We start from the raw sequence: 22,717 nt of genomic DNA, 5'->3' as shown, positions 1-22,717 counted from the left end.
TCATGAAATATTCCTTCAATGTGACATATTAGTGCTTTTGAGGGGTGTAAAAGTAACACTAGACTTTATTCTTTATCTGCTAATCCGACAGCTGCCACAACCTGCCACGATTCTGCAAATAAAAAGTCTTCCACTTCAAAAGACCGCTCTGTGGCATAGGTGCTTTGTGTATCTCGCTTTCCATCAATCTAGTGACCACTGTGCTGCTGTCTGTCAGTCATTTCTGCCTGTGTATCTCGACCCGGCCACTCTCGGCCCACCTTCCACCCATAGGCTGTATATAAAATATGGACGAAGCCTCCGTCACGTCACCTGTAGGTGTCTGAAGAGTTAAACTGAAGCTCATTGGGTGGTTCCCACCATCGCCATCTTGGCAGGGTCACGCATGTCATCATTCCCGGAAAAACCAAAAAGAGGTGGAGCTGAGAGGGGGACTGTGAAGGTAGGGGGTGGATGATTGACACCAATTAAACTCCGAGCTGCCTGTAGCTAAGAGCTAACTGAGCTAACGTAAGCTAACCTAACAAAAGTAGGTGGGCTAACACTAAGGCGCGCTGTTAGCCGGCTAAAAACTGCAGTTGTGCTGCACTCTCCCCCTCTTGCCGCAGATATTGGACACCTGTCAATCAAAAGGACCCACCCCTAGTTATGTCGAATTTCAAGATTAAATAACATCCAAACAGATGAGTTAGGAAAAAAATCCTCCCCCTCACAGTTGTCATGAAGGTAAACTTGACCTTTTTTTTGTACCAGGCTTTAAAAATGTTTATTTCTGATGTGAAGTTGGCCTTTTTAAAATGGGAGTCTGTTTTGACTCTGTTTTGGAGCCAGCCCCTAGTGGATGGGGGGTGAACTGCAAATTTTTGCACTTTTGCATAGGCTTCACATTGCAGTTTGCAGTTTCAGGCATTTTTCAAATTTGGCAGTGGGTGGAGTTAAGCGAAAAGTAGGGTTACGGTTTTGTTACACTCTAAATAACATGAATAACAAAATAAGCTGAAAAGCAGCAGCTACAGTCTGAACGTTTAGAGAACTACAGATGAGTGAACATCTGCTGTTTTCTCATCTGAACCTCACAGAAATGGATACTTTTGACTTTACCTTCAGGTTAAAACTGTACTGGTGAAAATATCTCTGTGATAATCTTTGTCTTGTGTACATTAAATGCATTTAGCAAAAGAACGGCCAAGACAATTTGGAAATGTGCACATTCAATAACTGTCAAATAAAATCATGAAGCCTTGCTGGTCCCCGACTTTATTTAAAACTACGTAAATTTTCATTAAAACAAGTTTTAAATTTTGGTATGTAAAGAACAGAAGAAATACAACCATTTCTACATATTTCGGCCACAGATGTTTATTTTCATCGCAAGGGATTTTGTGCTGTTCTATTTTTAGACTCCCGACATTCTGGATCAGATCATGTGAAAGTTTTCTGTAAAGGGTGATATGCAGAGATGGATCTATGCTGTATACAGAGCAGCTGATGTAGCGGTTGACCCTTAATTATAATGCACAGGCACCAGGCAACACATTGGAAATCACACATTACAAATAAAAGTGACTTGAGACTTGGCTTGCAACTTGCCACTCAAAAATTTAAGACGTGATCTTGACTTGAGATCAAAGACTTGACCTTGCCAAAAAGAACTTGTAAAAATCTGTCTGATAACTACTAATTTCTGCAGCAGTTTCCAGCCCATCACACAAAAACTAGCTTTTTTACTTATAGTACTTATTTGGCTTTTCTCACTTCTCAAAGACAGGAGATAATTCTGGTAAAGTAAATCTATAGTGCATAAAAAATATGTTAAAATGTAATTTAAAAAATGTAAATCATCAGTCATCCTCTTTAATTGTTTCCATCCACCACGGTGTGTTTCTTACTAGTGAATCGTCGCTTTGCGAGAAGTTTCTCTGTTGTCCCATTGAGTACGAGGACTTGGAGGGAATATTCCTGACTAGAGTCCAGTCCGGCCACTGTTGCCCGGCCCCGGATGGTGGTCAGCATCAGCTCTGGTTGTGGCACATCTGGAAAATAAAGGTTGCATGGTGACAATTTACTGTTTTAGCGACAGTAAAGAGATGTTAAAAAAATAAATAAAATTTGGGCCACATTTACCAACCATGTTATGTTAAGATAACATTTGTTCTCAAATCCCACTAAAAACATTTTTTACAAAGATTGTGGCATTCATGAAAATCTTTGTATCTTGGATTTGTTCTTAGGTAAGAAAAAAACCTTCAAACACTGAGGAGCGCTCTTAGGAACATGTGAGTTCTGATATGTTCACACAAAGTCAGCATTTGTGATGTCCTCTGGTGTTCAATTAATTAAAATACAACAATAAAAGTTCAGCAAATTTTTTTTCTCAGATTAATGAGAAAACTGTTGGTAATTTATAAATCATTTTGTGATTTCAAAACAAACAGCAAGACATTGCAGATCCTAACATTATAATTCCCCTGTGGGGAAATTTAAACAACAAAAAAAAAATGTATTTAAGAAAAAGTCTGCACATTAAAGCAAACTTAGCTCTCTTCATTCAACCGCAAGAAAATCACTTTCTTATATATATATATATATATATATATATATATATATATATATATATATATATATATACATACATACATACACTGTACAAAGGAACATTAAAATAGTTTAAAAACCACTATGTACAAAACAAACATTAAACAAAAAACAATAAGTGCAAAACTAAACGGAATGGAAGACAACTGAAAGATGGAGAGTGACTAGATGGCATAGGACTGTCTGAACAAATGTGTTTTAAGTTGTGATTTGAAGAGAGGAAGAGAGTCTATGGTACGGATGTCAGGGGGAAGAGAGTTCCAGAGATGGGGAGCAGAGCGGCTGAATGCTCGGCTCCCCATAGTGACGAGACGGGCAGGGGGGAGAAGAAGCTGGAGAGAGGAGGAGGAGCGGAGTGAACAGATCGGAGTGGCAATGTGCAGGAGATCAGATATATATGGAGGGGCCAGATTGTGGAGTGCTTTGAATGTAATGAGGAGAATTTTAAAGTTAATTCTTTGTTTTACAGGGAGCCAGTGAAGTTGTTGTAAGATGGGGGTGATGTGGTGACTAGTAGGGGTCCGTGTAATGATGCGTGCTGCAGAGTTTTGGAGGAGCTGCAGTTTCTGGAGGGATTTATTGGGGAGACCAAAGAGAAGAGAGTTGCAATAGTCAATCCGGGAAGTAACAAGACTGTGGACGAGGATGGCAGTGGTGTGGGGGGTGAGAGAGGGACGGAGACAAGAAATGTCACATACATACACACATATATATATATATATATATATATATATATATATATATATATATATATATATATATATATATATATATATATATATATATATATATATATATATATTATATATACACGTATATACAGTTTTTTACCTCTTTAATATAACTAGAAAAGTCCCACCTGACATTGATCTCACTCTGACTTTGTAACCCTGAACAGGTCCATCAGCCTCCTTCCATTTCATCTGCAGCCTGTCTTCAGACAGAACCGTCAACTTAAGACGACCTAGATAAAGACAAAGGGTGGAAATCATGAGTTTTTTACATTTTGTTAAATCAAGTCTTTAAAAGTCAAGAGAAAAAGTTAAACATAATGGTTGTTGGATTTTCAGATCAAAGACTCAAATATGTCTTCATTCCTCTGGTTCTCCAAGGCGGTCTAACCCTGCTCACTTCCTTGTCCACAAATCAAATCCAACTCTTGTTCTGACTTCATTTACATAATTTCCAGCAGGGGTTTCTCAACAAGTAATGTCTTTCATGTCTCTATCATCCCGTCCTCGTCCATCAAAGCAAGCCCTGTACTATCGGCTGCAGCAGAAACAGGAAGAGGACACTGGTTTAGTACTGCAAGGCCAGGGGTCATCTCAGAGGAACGTCACAGAGTTACAGTGGGACAGGGTATTGTATGTAATATGCAGCGGGGTTATAGATGGAGAGGAAGATGAGGGGAGAACGGAAGCAAGGAAGACAGAAGAGTGTTACATGAGTATCATGAATCACAAAACGTTGCTTTTATTACTTCTACAGATGTATGACCCTCAGCCATGAACAGATCCTATTCTGCCATGAATGTGTGTGTATTCATTTAAGGATCTGAAAGGGTCTGATAGAATTTTGCAGAGACAGGGTGAAGGTCTAACAAATTACTATCAACAATAACATTTCCAGACAGACGGGCAGACATCTACAGTATCTGCTTTGTGCTTCATAATTTGTGGGAAGAGAGCAGTTGCTGTGGCATACATTTTTAATTGGAACTAATAAGGTATTTGTGTCTCAGTGATTATTATTTTATAAAATGTAGTATAAAGTACCATAAAATAAATATACTCACATAAATATAATTATATTAACACTTTGTGTTGTACTTGTAAATTGGAAAAAATATTTATATTTTTAAATTTAATGTCTTAATTATTACAGTTTTAAAACAAACAAGTCCTCCATACTTACATATATAGAGATGTACTTGCTTATTGTGTTTCAGATGAAATGTGTCAAATACACTCATCAGCCACTTTATATGCCGCTCTACTGCTTGTAAACACAAATAGCTAATCAGCCAATCACATAGCAGCAACTCAATGCATTTAGACATGTAGACATGTTAAAGTTGGGTTGCTGAAGTTTAAACCGGTCATCATTAAGTGGCTTCAAACATGCATGGTTGTTGGTGTCTGACAAGATGATCTGAGGATTTCAGAGACTGGTGTGAAAAAGAGAAAATACCTTGCTTGGGCCCCTTAGTACCAACTGAGCATGGTTTAAATATCACAGCCTACCTGAGTACTGTTGCTGACCATGTCCATCCCTTTACGTTTACAGTGCACCATCTTCTGATGGCTACATCCAGCAGGATAATACACGACACCACAAAACTCAAATCATCTCCAACTGCTTTCTTGAACATGAAGAGTTTACTGTACTGCAATGGCCTCCACAGTCACCAGATCCCAATCGAGATCTGGGATTTGGGATGTGATGGAGTGGGCTTAAGGGGTTAAGAGAACTGATCAGACTTTTAATAAATTTAACCTTAAAAATTTAAATAGCTAATAGACTGCAGTATATAAAATGTGACTGACAAAGTTACAAAAGGTACAAAAAGGAGTACAAAACTTAAATTTGCCATTGGATCTGTCTCTTTGTCAGAGATCATTTATAAGAAACTCTGCAACTGTACCACCTGCACAAATATGAACAATACTGATGCTTTCAAGACACCCATGTAAATTCTTCTGTTGTGTGATGATGCAGATATTTAATGAACTGAGTGGAAAGATGTATGCAAACAACTGGCATCAATTAAAGCATCAGCTTCTACTGTTACCTTCTGTCATATCCCAGATTCTCTCTCTTGTTGAATCTCAAGATGCTGTTGTTGTTGTTGTTAATAATTCAAAGAAGTATTAAAAATATGGAGCTGGGCATAGCTCAGTGTAGACTGTAGCATCTCCTTACAGAAAGGTGAACAAAAATCTAATTTATAGTTTAAACCGTTTCAATGATTTTGAAATTGTTTTATAATAATACATTTCTACTATCATTATCACTTCTTATTATTATGTCATTATTTATTTTGGGCCATGCTAACAAGCTAGCAGTATGTTAAAAAAACAACAAAATAAAAAAAACTAAAGAAAAAAATTAATTTATAATAACTGTTATAGCATGTTTGTGCTGCTGAAACTACAAAGAAGTGGTTCCCTTTTATCAGTAATTAAATTAAACAGCTAACAAACAGCTCTGAAGGTAGTTGTCATTTAATTATAAAGTGACCTACCTTGGCCATGGACCCCTGAGGACAGCAGCAGGAGGACCCTGATCAGGAAACACAGCATTTGCCAGACAGGTGATGATGAGGTAAGGAGGAGAGGAGACATGAGTGGCACCTAAAAACATTAAAAATACAGTAAAATGTCAACTATACATACAACAATCAGCTGATTCAGAAAGGCCAAAACTATGTAATAAACAGCATAAACAAAATAGCTAAAAAAAACAGGAATGTAGAATAAGAGTACGACTGTGTTAAAAGTTATTTGTTGTCGAACAATGTCAGTTAAAAAGTGCCTTTTTATATTCAAGCAAAGATTTAACTTTTTTTTTTTACATAAAATACTAGCTTAGTCCTGCTACTCAAATAAAAAGATGCGCTATTTTCTATAAAAGCAAAGTGAATATCTATCCAGACAAAACAATTTTATAGGTCACACATTTAATCTAATATTGCATAAACAAACAAAAAAAAAAAAAAAAAATAAATATATATATATATATATATATATATATATATTAAGCATTTTTTGTATGTTTGTGTGTTAGATTATGTCTCCTGCAACCAGAAAATGAGGCGAATAAAATAAATAAATAATAATAAAAACTATTTTCACCATTTTTAGATCTTTATCTAATAACCTTTTTCTTTGAAGCTTATTCTTTAAAATAGTTTTCATTCAGTCTCAAACAACCTCTTAGAAGGGCCATGAAAAGGAAAATGATGGTCCATCAGATGGTTCACAATTGTGATTACTTCTCCTGTGTATTTAGTGCCTGTCAGATTGTGTCAGGTACCAATGGGGCTAATGTGCTCAGCAAAATTTTGATGCCATCTCAGTTAGGCTGAAAGATTTTTCTGGTTATTAAACTCAGTCCCACTTACCTGGGCACTGTTTTCTTCTCAAACAGGTGGTAGTAAAAGCACATCCCGTTACAACCAAAGACAAGATTTGATGCAATGCACTGGTTTCTTAGCTATGCAATAATTATTTTTATTTGGTTTGTATGAATACTGATTGGATCACAATGGCCTGGCTTGAACCGAGTTTGACTGTAAAGTGCACTAAGATAACTGTTGTTAACAGGCACTGTACAAATACAGCTGAATTTTTTTTAATTAACAGTCGTTTTTTTACTGTAGGTTGTCATTGACTTTAAGCAGGTCCATTAAAAAGCAGCACTCTTTGAGTTTATGATGTGTAAATAAAGCTGTTTTGTTTCTTTGTCGTTAATGTGTTTTGTCCTCCAGTAAACTGACGGAACATTTTAAAGAGGGCTCTTGGTAGCTTGGAGTCCAAAGCGATTACTGACCTTTGCTAAAAGTCCACTTCTGTCTTCAATTAAATAAAGCCCACTAAAAAAATATAAAACTATTAATATCAATATATAACTGACACATACACTAATTAGGATACTGGTGTAAACATTCGGCTATATTTGCATTCTGCATTGTGTAAACCCCGTTACAGTTGTTTGATTTTCCTCTTCTCTGAGCTCTCATTTTCTGGAGATTAAAAAAGCTGAATTCTCAACATAACTGCTCTCATTCAGTGTTATTTTAGTGAGATGGCGAAAAAAAAAAGAAAAGAAATTGTGACTGTTCAGCAGTCCAGTTCGTGGTCACTATTAAAACCTTTGGACACTGCAGTTTTGCTCTTTGAAGGAGGTCATTATCTCCGTAAAGCCCGATTTACTGCGACTGCTCAGCAAAATAAGTTAACAACTCTGTCCAATGTGTTAGGTCAGATTATGGTGTACATTTAGGACAAAATATATCAGAAAAACACACATCAAATTTGATGTCATGGGGTCTTCAATAGCTTTTTTGTCATGTTTAAAGTTTTAATGTCATGACACAGGGCATATTCAAAGAACAGTGCAGAAAAAAAAAATAACAACAATTTTATAAATATATATATATATATATATATATATATATATAAAAATTTGGGACAGTTATAAATATCTGTGATAAATGATCAAAATCTGTGACTCCACATACTTTCTCATATATTTAATTTAAAACTGCATAAAAATTCTCTTTTTCTTTTGTTTGTTTGTACTCAGTTACAAATATATCTGTTGATCTGTTTCTATGGGAACTTGAGTCTAAGTAAGTCTGTGTGAGTCTGAGTAACACAAACTGAACTGTCAGTGCATGTCCCCGTCACAGACCATCACACAGCTAATGACACAGTGGAGTAATATTAGCAAACAAGTAGCACTTGAAGAGACCATTAAACTAACACACTTCCCTCCGAGAGGGCCAGCACCAATTCTACATTCACTTGAAGATATTTCATAAATGCAATGATTTGATGTTCATTCTCTCAGAAATAAATATTGCTTGAAATCTTGACATTTTATCAAGTCCAACAGTAGAGCAATGGCAGTTTCCACTATGTGACACCAACAAATAGATAAATGCACATTGAGAACGCCAAACCAGGTCAACCAAAGCATATTAAAAAAATAGGTACAGTACTGATGTGCTGAACAATAAGGATACATAAAAAAATTAAAAGAAATAAAATAAATTTAAGAACAAAATTATGTAATATAAGACCAAAACTAAAATAATAAAAATGTGATTAAAAGGTAAAAACAGTTGCATTTATTCCTGGGGGTTTTAATCTAACTTGATTTGTTTTCTCTCCAAAACCTTTCCCATTACTGCATGGCAGTATCATTATCGTCCCTGGAACCCTGTAATAACCTAACCATGGAAGAATTACACCACCACAGAATACTTTGAACTCCGGTTGACCTGCGAGGCCTAACCAGGTGGTCCAGAAATGTGCAGCACTGGACTTCAGGTATCTGATTTTGAGTGCAGTGCAGTTCGACTAATGTTTGTTTTGGTTTTTACGTTTTTTGTTACCATGGTTGTAGCAATAAATGTGCAAAACTAACAAAAAATAAAATAAAATAAAAACCCAGACGACTACTATATACATCAACAAAAAAGCACAAAAATAGGCCTTACTAACTTAAAGAAGTAGGCTTTATTTTTCAAAAAAAAAAATTTAACTGAAATGACGCAGGATCCATTGTATGTTTGTTCAGCAGGATTTATGTCCCCTCAGGTGGAACTTATTTCCTTGCTTTCTTTCTTATTCTTCCAGCTGTTTTAATGCAAAAGACTACAACAGCACTGTCTTAAAGAGAAAGAAGTGAACCGTGCGCAATAATCGAAGAAAATGTTGGTTCTCTGGGGAGCCAGGTGACGTCTTACCTGGCGGTTCGGTGAGTCCAGGTTATTCCGTCAGAAAGACTCTGCACGGCATTCCAGAAGTGGGATGTTGACACGCGCAAGTTCCGCTTAACTGTGACCAAGCTCTCCTCCTCAGCTCCTAACTAAAGGAGTGAAATTTGAGACGCAGGGTCCTCCTGCTGCTCTGGCATGGGCGTGGAGCTCCAAAGAATGGCATTTAACAGTGCACACCTCTATGGCAAGCCAAGAGGGCCGAAATTTGCCAGAGAAATCAATACACAGGCCCATTTGGATTTCAACAAACTGGAAATAAAAACAAACGAAAAGATAACGATAAAGGGTGACATGATGAGCGAATTTTAATAAACTATTTACAACATAAACACAGTTAAAAACATTTAAAGTTTTGAAAAAAAATGTGTAGACACAAAGATTTCTGCTGTTCATGACTCAGTCACCAAGAAATATATATATAAGATCACACAGCAGCTCTAATCCATGACGACCCCTGGGAGCACTGAGAGGGTCAAACTGTGTCTGGACCTGTTGTCTCACATCATCTTCCAAAGTGTAATGAATGGCTAGAACAGTATCTCTCTCTGGCATCAGTCCTGGATTGTTAACCCCACGGACACCACCACCAGGAGGTGGTACAGATAAACAGACATAGTTTCACATGTTTCATTGTGCCATATTTTACTATGCCATTCTTCTTTGAGTATGATATACTATAGTAAATGTAGTAATATATACTTTTTAATAGTGTCTATATTATTAAATATAGACACTATGAATTTAGTCTGCCTCACTGTAATGCATAGATTGTGGTTTCAGACAATAATGCATGTATGTCGACGTGTGAACAAAGACTTCTTATGCAATGCATATATTTTTATATTTAGTTTTATTTTAAAGAAAAGAAATAACTATTTCTATCTGTATTTGAATCTGTATCCTGGCAGTTCATTTGAATTTGGTTGGAGCACACAAGCAGACAGATCAGGCTCAGTGGAACAATGCAGACAATCCTTCAGCAAAGGACATTTCCTTTTTCATGTCCTCTTTTTCTTACTTTTGTATGCCAAAAAGGTGGCCTGTTCCATCCTGGGCCTAAAGCATGAATACCTACCTACGAGAAAAAGGTATGTTTATACTGAAGACTGAAACTGCCACATGCCCAGGTGAACGCAACAAATAATGTTTTCTGAGAAAATGCAATAACATGGTAGAGGGTAGAAAAGTGTCTTTTTTTAGAATAAGAATAAAAATAAATGTGCAATTAAATAAATGGAGTTTGAATTGAGCCCTATAAAGATGTGACATTGCTGTAGTAGTAAGAAACAGCATGCTTAATTGAAAAAAAACATGCCTGTAGAAGGGAGCTGTAGTCACCTGCACTGGATTGTATAAGTGGGTCTGTCATGCTGAACTGACCAAAATTACTTAAATTCAACAACAAATCTGATCTATAACTGTTTGTGTTCAAATCCTTATTAAATAGACAGAAGTCCAAAGAAGTAATTTATCTTAATAGATTAAAACATAAACTAGTACCGTCTCTCTTGTTGCGTTTGTTTTTTGTTCAGGTGAGGATGAGGAAAATAGCGGTTCATGCTTCACACTGGTACACATTTACCCAAAAGTCTTGTTCTTGTACGCACGAGCAAAAGTACTAAGCTACGTTTATAAGTCTCAAGTCAATCAGATCCACAACACTGTCACATGACGCTAAAGAATGAAACATGTTGATAACAGCAGCCTATTTCAATTAGATATTGTTTGTATTTATTTCATTTAACTTGAGGGTTGCTAGTGAAACAGCTGTAAAATCTGCTAGCCATCAGACAGCCATACACACATCTATGAAGACAGATCAAGTTCAGATATCTAGGGTGAAGCAGCAAAAGGAGGCAAGGAGATGTTTTGTCTAAATCATTGTTTCTGTGCAGATGTTGGAGACACCGGTCGGATCATTTAAGCCGGGTACACACATTAGTATTTTTTTTAATATTATGGGAGTTTTTGTCTGGTTGAGGCCTCACACGTGAAGATAAAAAAAATCAGGCATTAAACAGTTTTGATCGTACTGTGTGTGGTGTGCTCTGATAATCTAATCACAGAACACACACATAAAGATGCTGTCCTGTAAGTGATCTAAAATCTAGTCCTCCCATGGGTCAGCTCCAATAGGCAGCGTCAGTCTATGAGGCATCTGTGTATGTTTGTCTATGGCAACAACCGGCAAAAAAAAAAAAAAAAGAAGAAACATAGCAATAATTGGAAAACACAACACACAGCATGGAATGGGATATATAGGACGAGGGAAAGGTGGTGGTCTTGGAACTAACAGAAAAAGCCAGAACTGAAAAAAATATCAGACTGGAGACAGCGTGAACATGGACTTTCTTTACTTCCTTGTTCCCCAGCCAGCTTGCTCTCTGATTGGCTACATTCCGGCTCACATCACCATCCGCACAGTCAAAATTCATGAGTCGTCAGCGTTCCTCACACATATGAAGATATCGGGTCGTAAATATTGAACATGTTCAATATTTCCGATTTTCGTCTACGACCGTTTTGGAGCGGATTATTGGGACAAATCTGCTCATACACACCTCAAACCAAATGATAATTGTACAGAATTATTCTGTACAATTACAGAAATGGACATATTTCAGGCTTAGCTGTTAATGGTGATCAATCATGATTATTTTGTGAGCTGTGATTAATCTGATTGAAATCTTTTAATCACAGCACTCGCAGGACTCTCGAACAAATGAGGATCAAACCACTCTGACTGAAAGCAACCACTCCACCAGCCAAGTCCCTTCCTAACCCTTCCCACTAATCCCTCTTATTTCCTTCTCTTTATGTAATTTCTAACACCATCTATGATAGTGAGCTCATGGGGACTACAGCATCCTCAGCAGGACTAGTCTACATAGACACTCTGGATCCAATCAGGCATCTCCATCAACATGTGGGTAATGAAAATATCCAAAGTGACTAAAACTGATTCATTCAGAAATGAAAATGATGACAACTGTTTGCTTCTTTGTCATTTTGAGTTTTTGATTTTATCTACAAATCCATTCTTGGCCTGCTTCCTCTTACCTTTGTGATTATATTTAATTTAAATGGAGTAACTACTGTCTGCACTCTAATGATTTTCTTTTACTGACAGTCCCCAAAGCTCACACTGATTTTGGCCAAAAGGCTTTTAAATTCTCTGTCCCTGCAGCCTGGAACAGTTTACTGCAGGAGCTGATCTCAGTTAGAGCTTTTAAAAATGTCTTAAACTGCAGGGATAGGTGTCTGCAACTGCTTGTCCAGCTAATTATGCTTTCTGTTTTCTACTGCTCTCTTAAATTTATATTTTATATGTTTTACACTGTATGTTTTATGTTGTTTTTTGATTGGTTTCTTTAATGATTACTATCTGTAATAGAATTTGGACTGCTGCTGTCTTGGCCAGGACTCCCTTGAAAAAGAGATTTTGTAATCTCAGTGGGATTTCCCTAGTAAAATAAACATTAAATTAAAAAAAATAAAAATTCAGAAACACCCTTTTACTAAAAAAATAACGACAAAACACATTTAAAATATTTCATTTGTGGCTTTAAATACATAATTAATCTACATAAATCCTGAAGCATCCTCAAAAACAAGCTGTTTAAAGTTTTCTTGACTAATGGGAATAAGGCACAAAAAGTATTTTGACATCTCTTTAAATTAAACTCCAAAGATTAGACACCATGACAGTTTGATCCAATAATCTGCAGCTTTACAAATACTGTACTTACAGACAAGGAATGTTAAAAAAGGAAAAAAAATGATTAAAAGTGACCACATGATCCATATATCCATATCCATATGACAATATGATCCAGTATTAGGACATATGAGTATGAAATCACAGTCAAAGGGGCTTGATGAATATATTAATACATCTACTGTAAACTGTGTGGTTAACATTAATATGATTCTCTTTTTGTAATTAATAATTAATGGTCTGGCAGACTACCTGAAACCGTGCATAAATGACAAATTAATCAGATTAATATGTTCTGGGTTAATTGTTGGACAAAAAAGGAAATTTAAAATGAACATTAAGGCTTCAGGGAACAGGACGAAATTCATGTTTTACTAACACTCAGCATGATTACTGTAATTAAGGCAGTAACCTGTAGATCAGTTAAGTAATTCACAATAAAAAAAAGAAGAAAAAAAAAAAGTATAGCTTTAATAACTAAGTCCATTAATAAGAAAAACAGTAACGTAAGCTGCAAAAATGTCAATTTGATTCAACATATTACATAACTATTACACTTATTTTAGCCAAAATAACTTAAGAGTGATATTTCTTGAGGTTCCCATTTTGCAGGAAAAGAAATAACGACGTGTACCACTGACCCTGCCACACTCGGACACAAATAACATGAGAAATCCTCTTTAGTATCCTTTAGTCTCCAAATACATCAAGTATGAAGACATTACTAATGTGACTGGCAGAGAAGAAAAGTGACTATCCACAATTCCAGGTACCAAAGTATCCCTTTAAAGCTATTACACGCTCTGCTTTTCACATGCTGGATGTCATACATAGTTGAAACTTGCAGGTATTTGCTACATTTAAGCCTACCCCAAGGCAAAAAATGTCTAGATAATGGGGCCTTGGCTGGACCCCGAAGACACGGTCAATGGAAGAAGAAAGCACTGCTCATTTCTTGTTTTTGTTGCAGTATTTACATAAAGCACTTTTCTGACATCATTATTCAAACCTCCTACAGGCTGAGAGAGGGAATGAGTGGCATCAATATAGAGCTTGATAGAGATGTCAGTGTAAAGTGATTTCTTAGTCCTCATCCTCGTCATCAGCAGCTGAATCCTCACTTTTATCTCCGTTCTGCCGCAGCAATGGGAACTCCAGCTCTGGGCTCTTACTGTTGAGCTGCCTTAAAGAAGGACCCTTATCTGGTGAAAGAAAAAAAACCCAAAAACAATTATAATCATCACTTCCTCAAGTTATTATTAAACTTTAACACATTTGTTTTAAAGTTACTAATTTTGGATGTTTGAACATCACTGTGCAGATAAACAGGTGAGAACAGTACAACACTGGGTTGATTTTTACATTTATTTAAGAAGATTTCAGTATCTGATATATGGCTTATGCTCTGTTTGGAATAAAATATGGGTTTATGAGCTGGTTTGGTAAGGCTGAGTTGGTCTGACCAATTCACTGAGCTGGACCAACTCAGCCTCACCAAACCAGCTACTGGTGCCTCACTCTGCTCTTTCCGCTCTCTAAATGAGGACGAAGTCTCTAAACTTCTATTCAACTCAAACCCACGACCTGTCCTCTTGACCCTGTTCCCTCTGACATCCTGCAGAGCATTCTACCTACAATCAAAACTGCAGTAACCCATATAACCAACTCCTCTCTTAAATCCGGTGTCTTTCCCTCTGCCTTCAAGCAAGCTCGGGTTACCCTGCTGCTGAAGAAACCCACACTCAAGCCAGACCAGGTTGAAAACTACCGGCCGGTCTCACTGCTTTCGTTCATGTCTAAACTACTAGGGTGTGCCGTCTTCATTCAGGTCTCACACTTCCTCCAAGACAACAACCTGTTTGATCCATATCAGTCTGGCTATAGGCAAGGCCACTCTACTGAAACTGCTCTCCTGTCAGTTACTGATTCCCTACAGCTTGCCAGATCCGCTGGTCAATCCTCAGTCCTTATACTGCTGGACCTGTCGGCTGCCTTCAACACTGTAAGCCATCATATACTGTTCTCCAAACTCTCGGAGCTTGGCATCTCAGGATCTGTTCTCTCGTGGTTTATGTCCTACCTCACAGGGAGATCATTCAAAGTATCTTGGCAAGGGGGAATGTCCAGATCACATGGGCTGACAACAGGGGTGCCTCCGGGCTCGGTGCTTGGCCCTCTTCTCTTTTCACTATACACCTCCTCACTCGGTGCAGTCATTAGCTCTCATGGTTTCTCCTACCACTGCTATGCAGATGACACTCAGCTTTTCCTTTCTTTCCCACCTGACGACACAACCGTCTCAATGCGAATATCAGCATGCTTTGCTGATATCTCCGCATGGATGAAGGATCGCCACCTTCAGCTAAATCTGTCCAAGACTGAGCTTATTGTCTTTCCAGCCAATCCATCCTTACCGCCACAGATAAGTGTGCAGCTTGACTATCACGCTTGCGCCTAAGTCTTCTACCAGGAATCTTGGTGTCATGGTAGACAACCAGCTGACCTTTACGGACCATGTTGCCGATTTGCTCTCTACAACATCAGGAGGATCAGACCCTACCTGACTGAACACACGGCCCAGCTCCTGGTCCAGGTTCTGGTCATTTCATGCATTGACTACTGCAACTCCTTACTGGCTGGCCTGCCTGCATGCTCACTTAAATCTCTGCAGATGATCCAGAACGCAGCAGCACGTCTGGTCTTCAACCAGCCCAAAAGAGCTCATGTCACTCCGCTGTTAATTGCTCTCCACTGGCTTCCAGTTGCAGCACGCATCAAATTCAAAGCTCTGCTTCTGGCTTACAAAACAATAACCCAAACGGCTCCTGTCTACCTTCACTCCTTAATCCAGAGCTACACTCCTTCCCGACGGTTACGCTCTGCCAGTGGAAAACATCTAGTGCTCCCACCACAACGTGGCGCAAAATCAATAGCTAGACTCTTCTTCTCTGTTGTCCCCCGGTGGTGGAAAGATCTACCAAACTCCGTCCGATCTGCAGACTCCTTATCCACTTTCAAAAGCAAGCTAAAGACTCTGTGGTTTAAGGAGCATTTCCGCACTTAGCTTAACTCTTCTACTCAACAGAATGAGTTAGAAAGATTTGTCCAACTCTTTGGCTCAACCAAGTACTGAATAATCTGCGTGCACTTATGCCCAAGATGATATTGTTTGATGAATTTGTGATCTTGTATTTAAACAAAATGACTTACAAAAAACTCTAAAAAAAAAAGAAAAAAAAATTATATGCACTGCCTCCAGCACCTGGGTCCAACTGGACTCACAGCAGTCTGACAACCACTTAATTATGACGTCCCATCTTGTTTGAATTCTTGCTATGTTGTTCTTACGCTCAAATGTAAGTTGCTTTGGATAAAAGAGTCTGCTAAATGATTGTAGAATAGAATAATTATTTATTCTATTCTTATTTACATTTTACACAGCACCCCAACCTTTTTTGGAATTGAGGTACTTATTAGGATTCATTTAAGAGTGAAAAGTCTTTCTCCTGCAAGCAATACTTTGGTCTCTTTCTAATTGTGACCGTTAACATTTAACATGCTAACTGTGACTGTAGAGTCTGTGATTCAGCCCTTGGATTTTTTGCAGTTTCCCTGAGTATTGCAGTCGTGTGGTCCATCTTTGGAACCATGCAGTCTCACATCTTGGCTCAGTCCAAATGTGTTCGGATTATCTCTGTTGCATCTTATGAATTAACTAACGCTTGCAATGCAATTAACCCCTAATTTACAAATGTCAAACCTGACAAATTACTTCAGTAAAATCTTGAATGCAGTGAAACTTTTTAATGTAAAACAATTTCATTTTAATGGATGCTATTATTGAAAAGTTCAGTTATTTGTGTAACAAAACTAAATATAACTGATACAATCATTGACATGTAATAAACTCTTTTGGACATTTTTTTAATCTTAAAAAAATGTGTCTACTAATTCAGACAGTGTACTTCAGAAGAAGGGACAAAAAAAAAAAACAAACAAAATAAACTTACTTCTGGAATAATACGTCTTGAGTCCCACATGTAATGAAATTCCACACAAACACACAGCGAATCCCAGCCAGTTTACTGCACTCAGTTTGTCTCCCATCAGAGGTCCAGCCAAAACCAGAGTGCACACCTCCTACAGGACGAGGAGACAATAAGAATTGTGCAAAATGTTTTTTCTTTTTAAAACTTAACAAACACATTAAACGGCAGATAAAAATACCTTTGCATGCATAGAAACTAGACATAAATGTAATGCTCACACCCTTTAGCAAAGCAGCTTACTTTCAAAGTATATTTGCTGTGCTTCACACCAGCTGTAACATGCATGATGCCACAATAATGATAAACTTGCTTATAAAGCATTAAGTTCCACCTTTAATAATACCTTTTAATGTTGAAAATAAAAAGAAAATTACTACCATAAACATGGAAATTTAGGTGCGTTTCCACCCACAATTTAACTCATCATTGCTTCATTCCTATAGCTTCCTGCAGGGAAGCCTTATGTGGAAAGTAAACATCACTGTTTAATGTCAGCTTGGAAGACATTACATGCCACTATAGAGTTTTTAAGTACCTTAAAAATCCCTGATATGGACAAAGTAAGGCTGGAAGTTCGGGAGACGAGCAGGAACTCCGAGAAGCCCAAACCAAAAGCCAGTGAGCCACCAATACTCAGCGTGATGAGGGAATACAGGAGAGGATAGAGCTCCGTCACTCGGAATAACTTCTCTGAGGTACTGAGGCTCAGTGCTGCAGGGACAGAGGACAAAAAACACTGGTGACCTTTACAGAGCCAGAAAAGATGATTATGCACTTAAGCAGTGATTTTCTCTGGATTCCTTAAATGCCTTGATGCAAAATTCTTGTTTTCAAAATCCAGTAACAAGCAGAGATTTTATAAAACCAGGTTTATTCAAGAAAGACATTAAATTCTTTTAAATAATCCTAAAGCAATGGAGCATCTCAGCTTACTGTATAAATGAGCAGCCTGTTCACCTTGGTCACTCCTACATGAAGTTTGAACTGCCACGATTAGAGTTGGGGCCAATCCGATACCTGCATCGGCTTTTCATACTGATGGATTTTCATGTCCAGCCAAGGTTGCCAGGTTAAAACGTTTGTACACACACATTAAAATTAGGGCTGTCAAATTAATAAAATTTTTAATCAGATTAATCACCGCTTTCAAATTGATCATGATTAATCACCATTCGTGACTATGCTTGAAATTTGCCTGTTTTTACTGCATTGTATTAACAGAACGAGCCAATACTTACAAATATTTAGTGTTAACTGACCTTCCCTTGGGTAAAAACCAGATGTTCAAGGGTCAGTAAATGCAAATCAGCGGTCAGAGAGGATGTTTCCGAAAATAGGTGGCATAAATATCAGGTAATAACCGGGCTCCACAAGCTTACCCTCCACCTCACCAACAAAACTGAGGTACTGATGTTTACAGCTGCAGCATTCACCAAAGCCTCTGCTCTATCGAATCTAAAGAGCCAATAGTGTAGATCTAAACTGCAGCTGGATCTAAGCTACACCTTTTCCAAAGCTCCGCTTAACTTCTGATTGGTTAGTAATGCGTTTCAGAGTGAAGGAGCGTTTCTCTCATACCATTGGTAGATGAACTGAATGTGACAACATTAGTGCACACATCAAGTCATTCAATTTTCTCTCCTTTTTTTTTCTCTACTACAAAAACTCTGCATGTCGGAGATCCAGCACAGTGATGGAACACTTTAAGCCCTGAAAACACGGTAAAATATGTCAAAACCGTGTGATGAGAAATTTTAATCCCCTTTCTTCCACATTCTGATGCTCAGTTTGAACAGCAAATCATTTTGACCATGCCTACATGCCTAAATGCATTGAGTTGCTGTCATATGGCTGATTAGCCATTTGTGATAACAAACAATAGAACAGGTGGAACAAAAAGTAGTTTAAAACTATACTCACCTTCATTATACAGAAAGAGGGGGAAGAGGCTGAGGAACATGAGAGGTTGTAAGTGGTACATGGCATCTATTGGGTTCTGAAGACCTGAAAGAAAATACAACATGAACAGATCTGAAGGTGTTTTATGTGTCCTCTAGCAAAGCAGCTATAATAGAGCCCCTCCACATACTAAATATTGACTATCTGAAAACAACTCGAAACTGACCCAGCTCTGCTTTCTGCATGAGGACTTGAGTGAGGGTCCATCGAATTCCCCCGATGAAGGACGCCAGCAGCACCATAATGAAGCCTTCCAAGTTGAACTGGGTTGACTCAAATGTAAACATGAAAAGACCGCTGGAGATCAGCAGGACCACCAGAATCAAGAAAGGTTTCTGGTTAAAAAAAAAAAAAAAAAAAAGAAAATTGTGGGAAAAGATAAACGTAAGACAGGAAAGACAAATAAAGTTGCACGATGAAATTATGATTCAAAATGCCTTTAATGTGTATGATTACACTCTCTTCATGTGTTTCACCACAGATGTAAGGTGACATACCTTAAATGATCCTGTATCTTTGCTCTAATTGATAAGCTAATCTGAGCAGGAACAGAGCAACCATTTGGTTTGTAAGGAATTCTGTTGCTGTAGTTGTGAAGAGAAACTCTCTAAAACACCCTGTTAAATGGACTGTACTTTATAGTGCTGTTCAGTTAACCTGAGCTCCAGTTTGAGTTTGACCAGGCCATTTAATACAAGTATACATACATTGAAAAGGGAATTACAGAACTATATCAGATGCTGCCACACTGTTTGAAAATGTTCAATACATTCTGCTGCTTTTAACTTTCTCTGAGCGGGATCTTTGTACATGTAAGCATGGTGGTATGTAGTGCAGATGTCTTTGAGTTACATGAGTGAAGATTTGATGATGCAGTCAGAAAAATCACGAGTCTATTAGAGCAGAGAAACAGTCAGCAAAACGAGTTGATGTGCAGTCCTAGTGGGATGCTTTTAGTAATTATTTCGGACACATTTATTTATCTGACAAAAGAAGAAAAATAACTGAATAAGAGCAGCTGTAATCGAAATTTTGCTGTAATATCATAAACTTAAACCTTCCTGTTTTTACAAAAAGATGCATTTAAGTCTAGTTGAGTGTATTAATATAAATATACTATGTTTTTTTTTAAGGAGCAGTTTTGAAGATACACTGGAAACCTCAGTCAGGTGCAGTAGTGTTAAGATGCATACACAATGTAATTAAGACTAGTGTAAACAGTGCTTAATTAGATTATTACCTACTCCAAATATCGCCTTCTATGTTACAGTTATCAGATAATGCTAATTACATGTCAGAAAAAGCTATTTATCCTTGTTAGCTTGATTCTGTTAGTTTACATCGGATACAAGATTTACACCTGCATATGCAGCAGATTTATATGATTAGAAGTGTTACTTCTACTAATACAGCTGCTACACATTCCCTTGAAGATGCTGGACTCCTTATTATCATGACAACATAATAAAGGAAGCAGACAGAAAAACCTTTACTCAAACCACCAAACAGTCTGCACAAGCCTTACTCTTAATCATTCTAATTCTACATGGTAAAAAAAAAAAAAACAGGAAAAGAAAATCAAACCATGAAGATGTAAATGGATTTGCACAGGCTTGACATTAGGGGTCTGGCCACTCACCGGCTCCTCTAGTTTAAACACCAGAGAGAAAAAAAGGATAAAAAGCACTGCTGAGGACTTGGTCATGGTGTACCTCAAAGGACAAAATAAAGGAAAAATATTAGAAAGAAACAACATGATAATAACTGGTTAAATACAATGCTGATAACCTGAAATTGATGTGGTGATTCTTAAATAAGGAAAAATTAGCTAGCCACAGACTTACAAGCTAATGGTGATGAAGAGAAAGCTCCAGTTGGAAAGTCCAATATCCAATGCGGTGGCTAAAGCTGTGAATGAGAAGAATCTGATGTGTCATTTTCTCTATAACGAAAGAAAAAGAATTAATTTTAAGCTGTAAAAATAAATGAACAGTTTAAGGTGTTTTGGCTATTGAACCTGCGCCACAAAATGGTCTATGTGTGGATAACTCTGTATTTTTCCTTCTCAATTCCAAGCATAAACACCAGGTGGTAGGGTTAAAGATAAGACTGGGCCTAAATCTACCCTTCCCTAAACGAGTCCTGTGTTAGTGTACTAACTGGTCAGACATCTAGTAGCTCAACAAGGAACACTGAAACAATTTTGGGTCCTAATGTAACAGCTGATTATGAAATAAAGACAATCTGCTCATGCTTCTATTAATTATTTTTCTTTAAATGTACAGTCAGATGTGATGTGGCTTCAATCAACATGAACTTTAGTCAAAGCTGATAAGTTCTGATAACTGAAACCTTTGAGGGCTCACACACACACACACACACACAAAACTCACCTGTGGGAGCCACTTTCCAGAGGTAGTCTCTCCAGCTCAGAATAACACGTTGCTTTCCTGTGCAGGACTGCATGATCCACCGGGTCAGAGCTGACAGATAGAAGTTGACGGTGAGGTGGACCAACGTCATGAAGATGGGGTAATGGAAGCCCTGAGTGAGATGGAGAAACAGTCATACAAGATTTCTCACTCAAATCCTCAACTCTGAGAGATTACAACATAGCCATCTTATCTTCTGGAGACAAACGTATGACTTTAAGCACCAATCAGGCAACAAAAAGATTGACTTACCTTCATTAGCCATTTGTTATAGAATGTGATGCCTATAGAGAAAACATAGTAAAGGAGAACAAGTCCCACAGTGCGGAGTCCCCTGCAGAAGAACTGGACCCGGCACGCCATCCAGGACTGTCTGGATCAGCTGTCCAACAAACAGCTACTGTAGACAGGCCATCTCCAAACCGGCTCTAACCCCACTCTTACATCCACAACAGTTTGTTACGAGATGGTGAATCTGTAGGTGGAAGAATAAATAGGGAATAGATTGTAAACTGTTGTGAATGAAAAACTAATTAAAATTAATTAAAAAATATTTATTAATCACAGAGGGACATACAAAAATAAAATGATATATTTAATGTCAGTTATATAAACGGCTCAGCTGCAGCGTTAACTTAATGGAAACAGTGTTAGCTCAAGTTTGATAACGTTGGCCGTTGACCACGTCAGCTAGCTGTTGTCCAGCTAATCTTTACCACTGTTAGCTAACCCCTCACTACACAGCAACTGTCCCAGAAAATAAACAACACTCTCTGTTAATTAGGGAAATCATCTCTGGCTGAGGGAGTACTGGTTATCAGCAGATGGTTATTTGGCTAAGTTAGTTAGATATAACAGTTTTCTGTGTTCAATGTCGTTAATCTCAAACAATAACATTAATTCGCTAGCGTATACTCTTCTTACATGCAGATGTAAACAGAACCATCGGTAAGCAGTCACCATGCTGTGGCATCTCCCCTGGACGTGTCACTATCGATTAACACCAAACCTGCTAACATACCGAACTCCAATATCAATTCCTCTAATTGTGAACATCTTTAAACTGCAGCTCACGTCATGCAACAGAGATTCGGTGTTTTTATGTTAAAACCGCCTTGAGGAACAATCGTGTTTTGGCTCTCACGTTCACTTTAGAGTTTCGTTAAAATAATTCATACAGAAGGGGAAGGCAACCTGAAATCACACATGTGGAAAGAGCTAATGATTTAAGCTAGTTACTGTCTGGGATAATTACCCACTCAGTCTTCTTAAAAATTAACTTAAATTACTTTCTAAATTAAAAAAAATCACAAGCAGATAGACAAACAAACAAACATACATTCAAAAAACTCAATTCCTTGTTTAAAGACACTTACCGACAGCCGTGTTGACTACATGACTGAGTTCTAAACTTTAAGGCGCTCCTGTGGTTATCAGTAGGCACCGCCAGGGGGCG

The 22,717-nt window shown here is 37.7% G+C and overlaps 2 protein-coding genes across 3 annotated transcripts in view; both read right to left on the bottom strand.

Moving 5' to 3' along the window:
- LOC121652166 (collagen alpha-1(XX) chain) overlaps positions 1-9,243 on the bottom strand; it is a 63,447-nt gene extending 54,204 nt beyond the window's left edge. Inside the window, exons 1-4 of one of the 2 annotated variants that reach the window (XM_042004791.1) lie at positions 9,071-9,243; positions 5,840-5,948; positions 3,455-3,559; positions 1,890-2,033 (exon numbers count right to left, since the gene is read on the bottom strand). In XM_042004791.1, the coding sequence (XP_041860725.1) occupies positions 1,890-2,033; positions 3,455-3,559; positions 5,840-5,939 (349 nt within the window). In that variant the 5' untranslated portion in view covers positions 5,940-5,948; positions 9,071-9,243. Of the gene's footprint in view, positions 1-1,889; positions 2,034-3,454; positions 3,560-5,839; positions 5,949-9,070 lie in introns of those variants that run through there. The other variant, XM_042004792.1, reaches the window with a different exon arrangement.
- A 3,407-nt stretch (positions 9,244-12,650) lies between these two features.
- Positions 12,651-22,715, bottom strand: slc35c2 (solute carrier family 35 member C2). The gene is made up of 10 exons (XM_042004811.1): positions 22,638-22,715; positions 21,514-21,736; positions 21,223-21,373; positions 20,674-20,737; positions 20,469-20,541; positions 18,996-19,164; positions 18,791-18,874; positions 17,406-17,581; positions 16,832-16,961; positions 12,651-14,023 (listed from the first exon to the last, which is right to left on the bottom strand). The coding sequence occupies exons 2-10, from the start codon at positions 21,622-21,624 to the stop codon at positions 13,905-13,907; spliced, it is 1,077 nt and encodes a 358-aa protein (XP_041860745.1). The 5' UTR covers positions 21,625-21,736; positions 22,638-22,715; the 3' UTR covers positions 12,651-13,904.
- Positions 22,716-22,717: the final 2 nt, after the last annotated feature.

Source organism: Melanotaenia boesemani, chromosome 13 (assembly GCF_017639745.1).
Source record: "Melanotaenia boesemani isolate fMelBoe1 chromosome 13, fMelBoe1.pri, whole genome shotgun sequence".
NCBI lineage: Eukaryota > Metazoa > Chordata > Actinopteri > Atheriniformes > Melanotaeniidae > Melanotaenia > Melanotaenia boesemani.
This window is presented reverse-complemented; position numbering and strand designations above follow the sequence as displayed.

What these genes read in the sequence shown, in the direction of transcription:
- slc35c2 (XM_042004811.1), bottom strand. Translation starts at nt 21,624, where the DNA reads ATGGCGTGCCGGGTCCAGTTCTTCTGCAGGGGACTCCGCACTGTGGGA. An exon ending in ATAACAAATGGCTAATGAAG is followed by an intron (nt 21,374 to 21,513) that starts GTAAGTCAATCT and finishes CATCTCACTCAG; the next exon opens with GGCTTCCATTACCCCATCTT. An exon ending in CAAGACGTATTATTCCAGAA is followed by an intron (nt 14,024 to 16,831) that starts GTAAGTTTATTT and finishes TTCTTTCACCAG; the next exon opens with ATAAGGGTCCTTCTTTAAGG.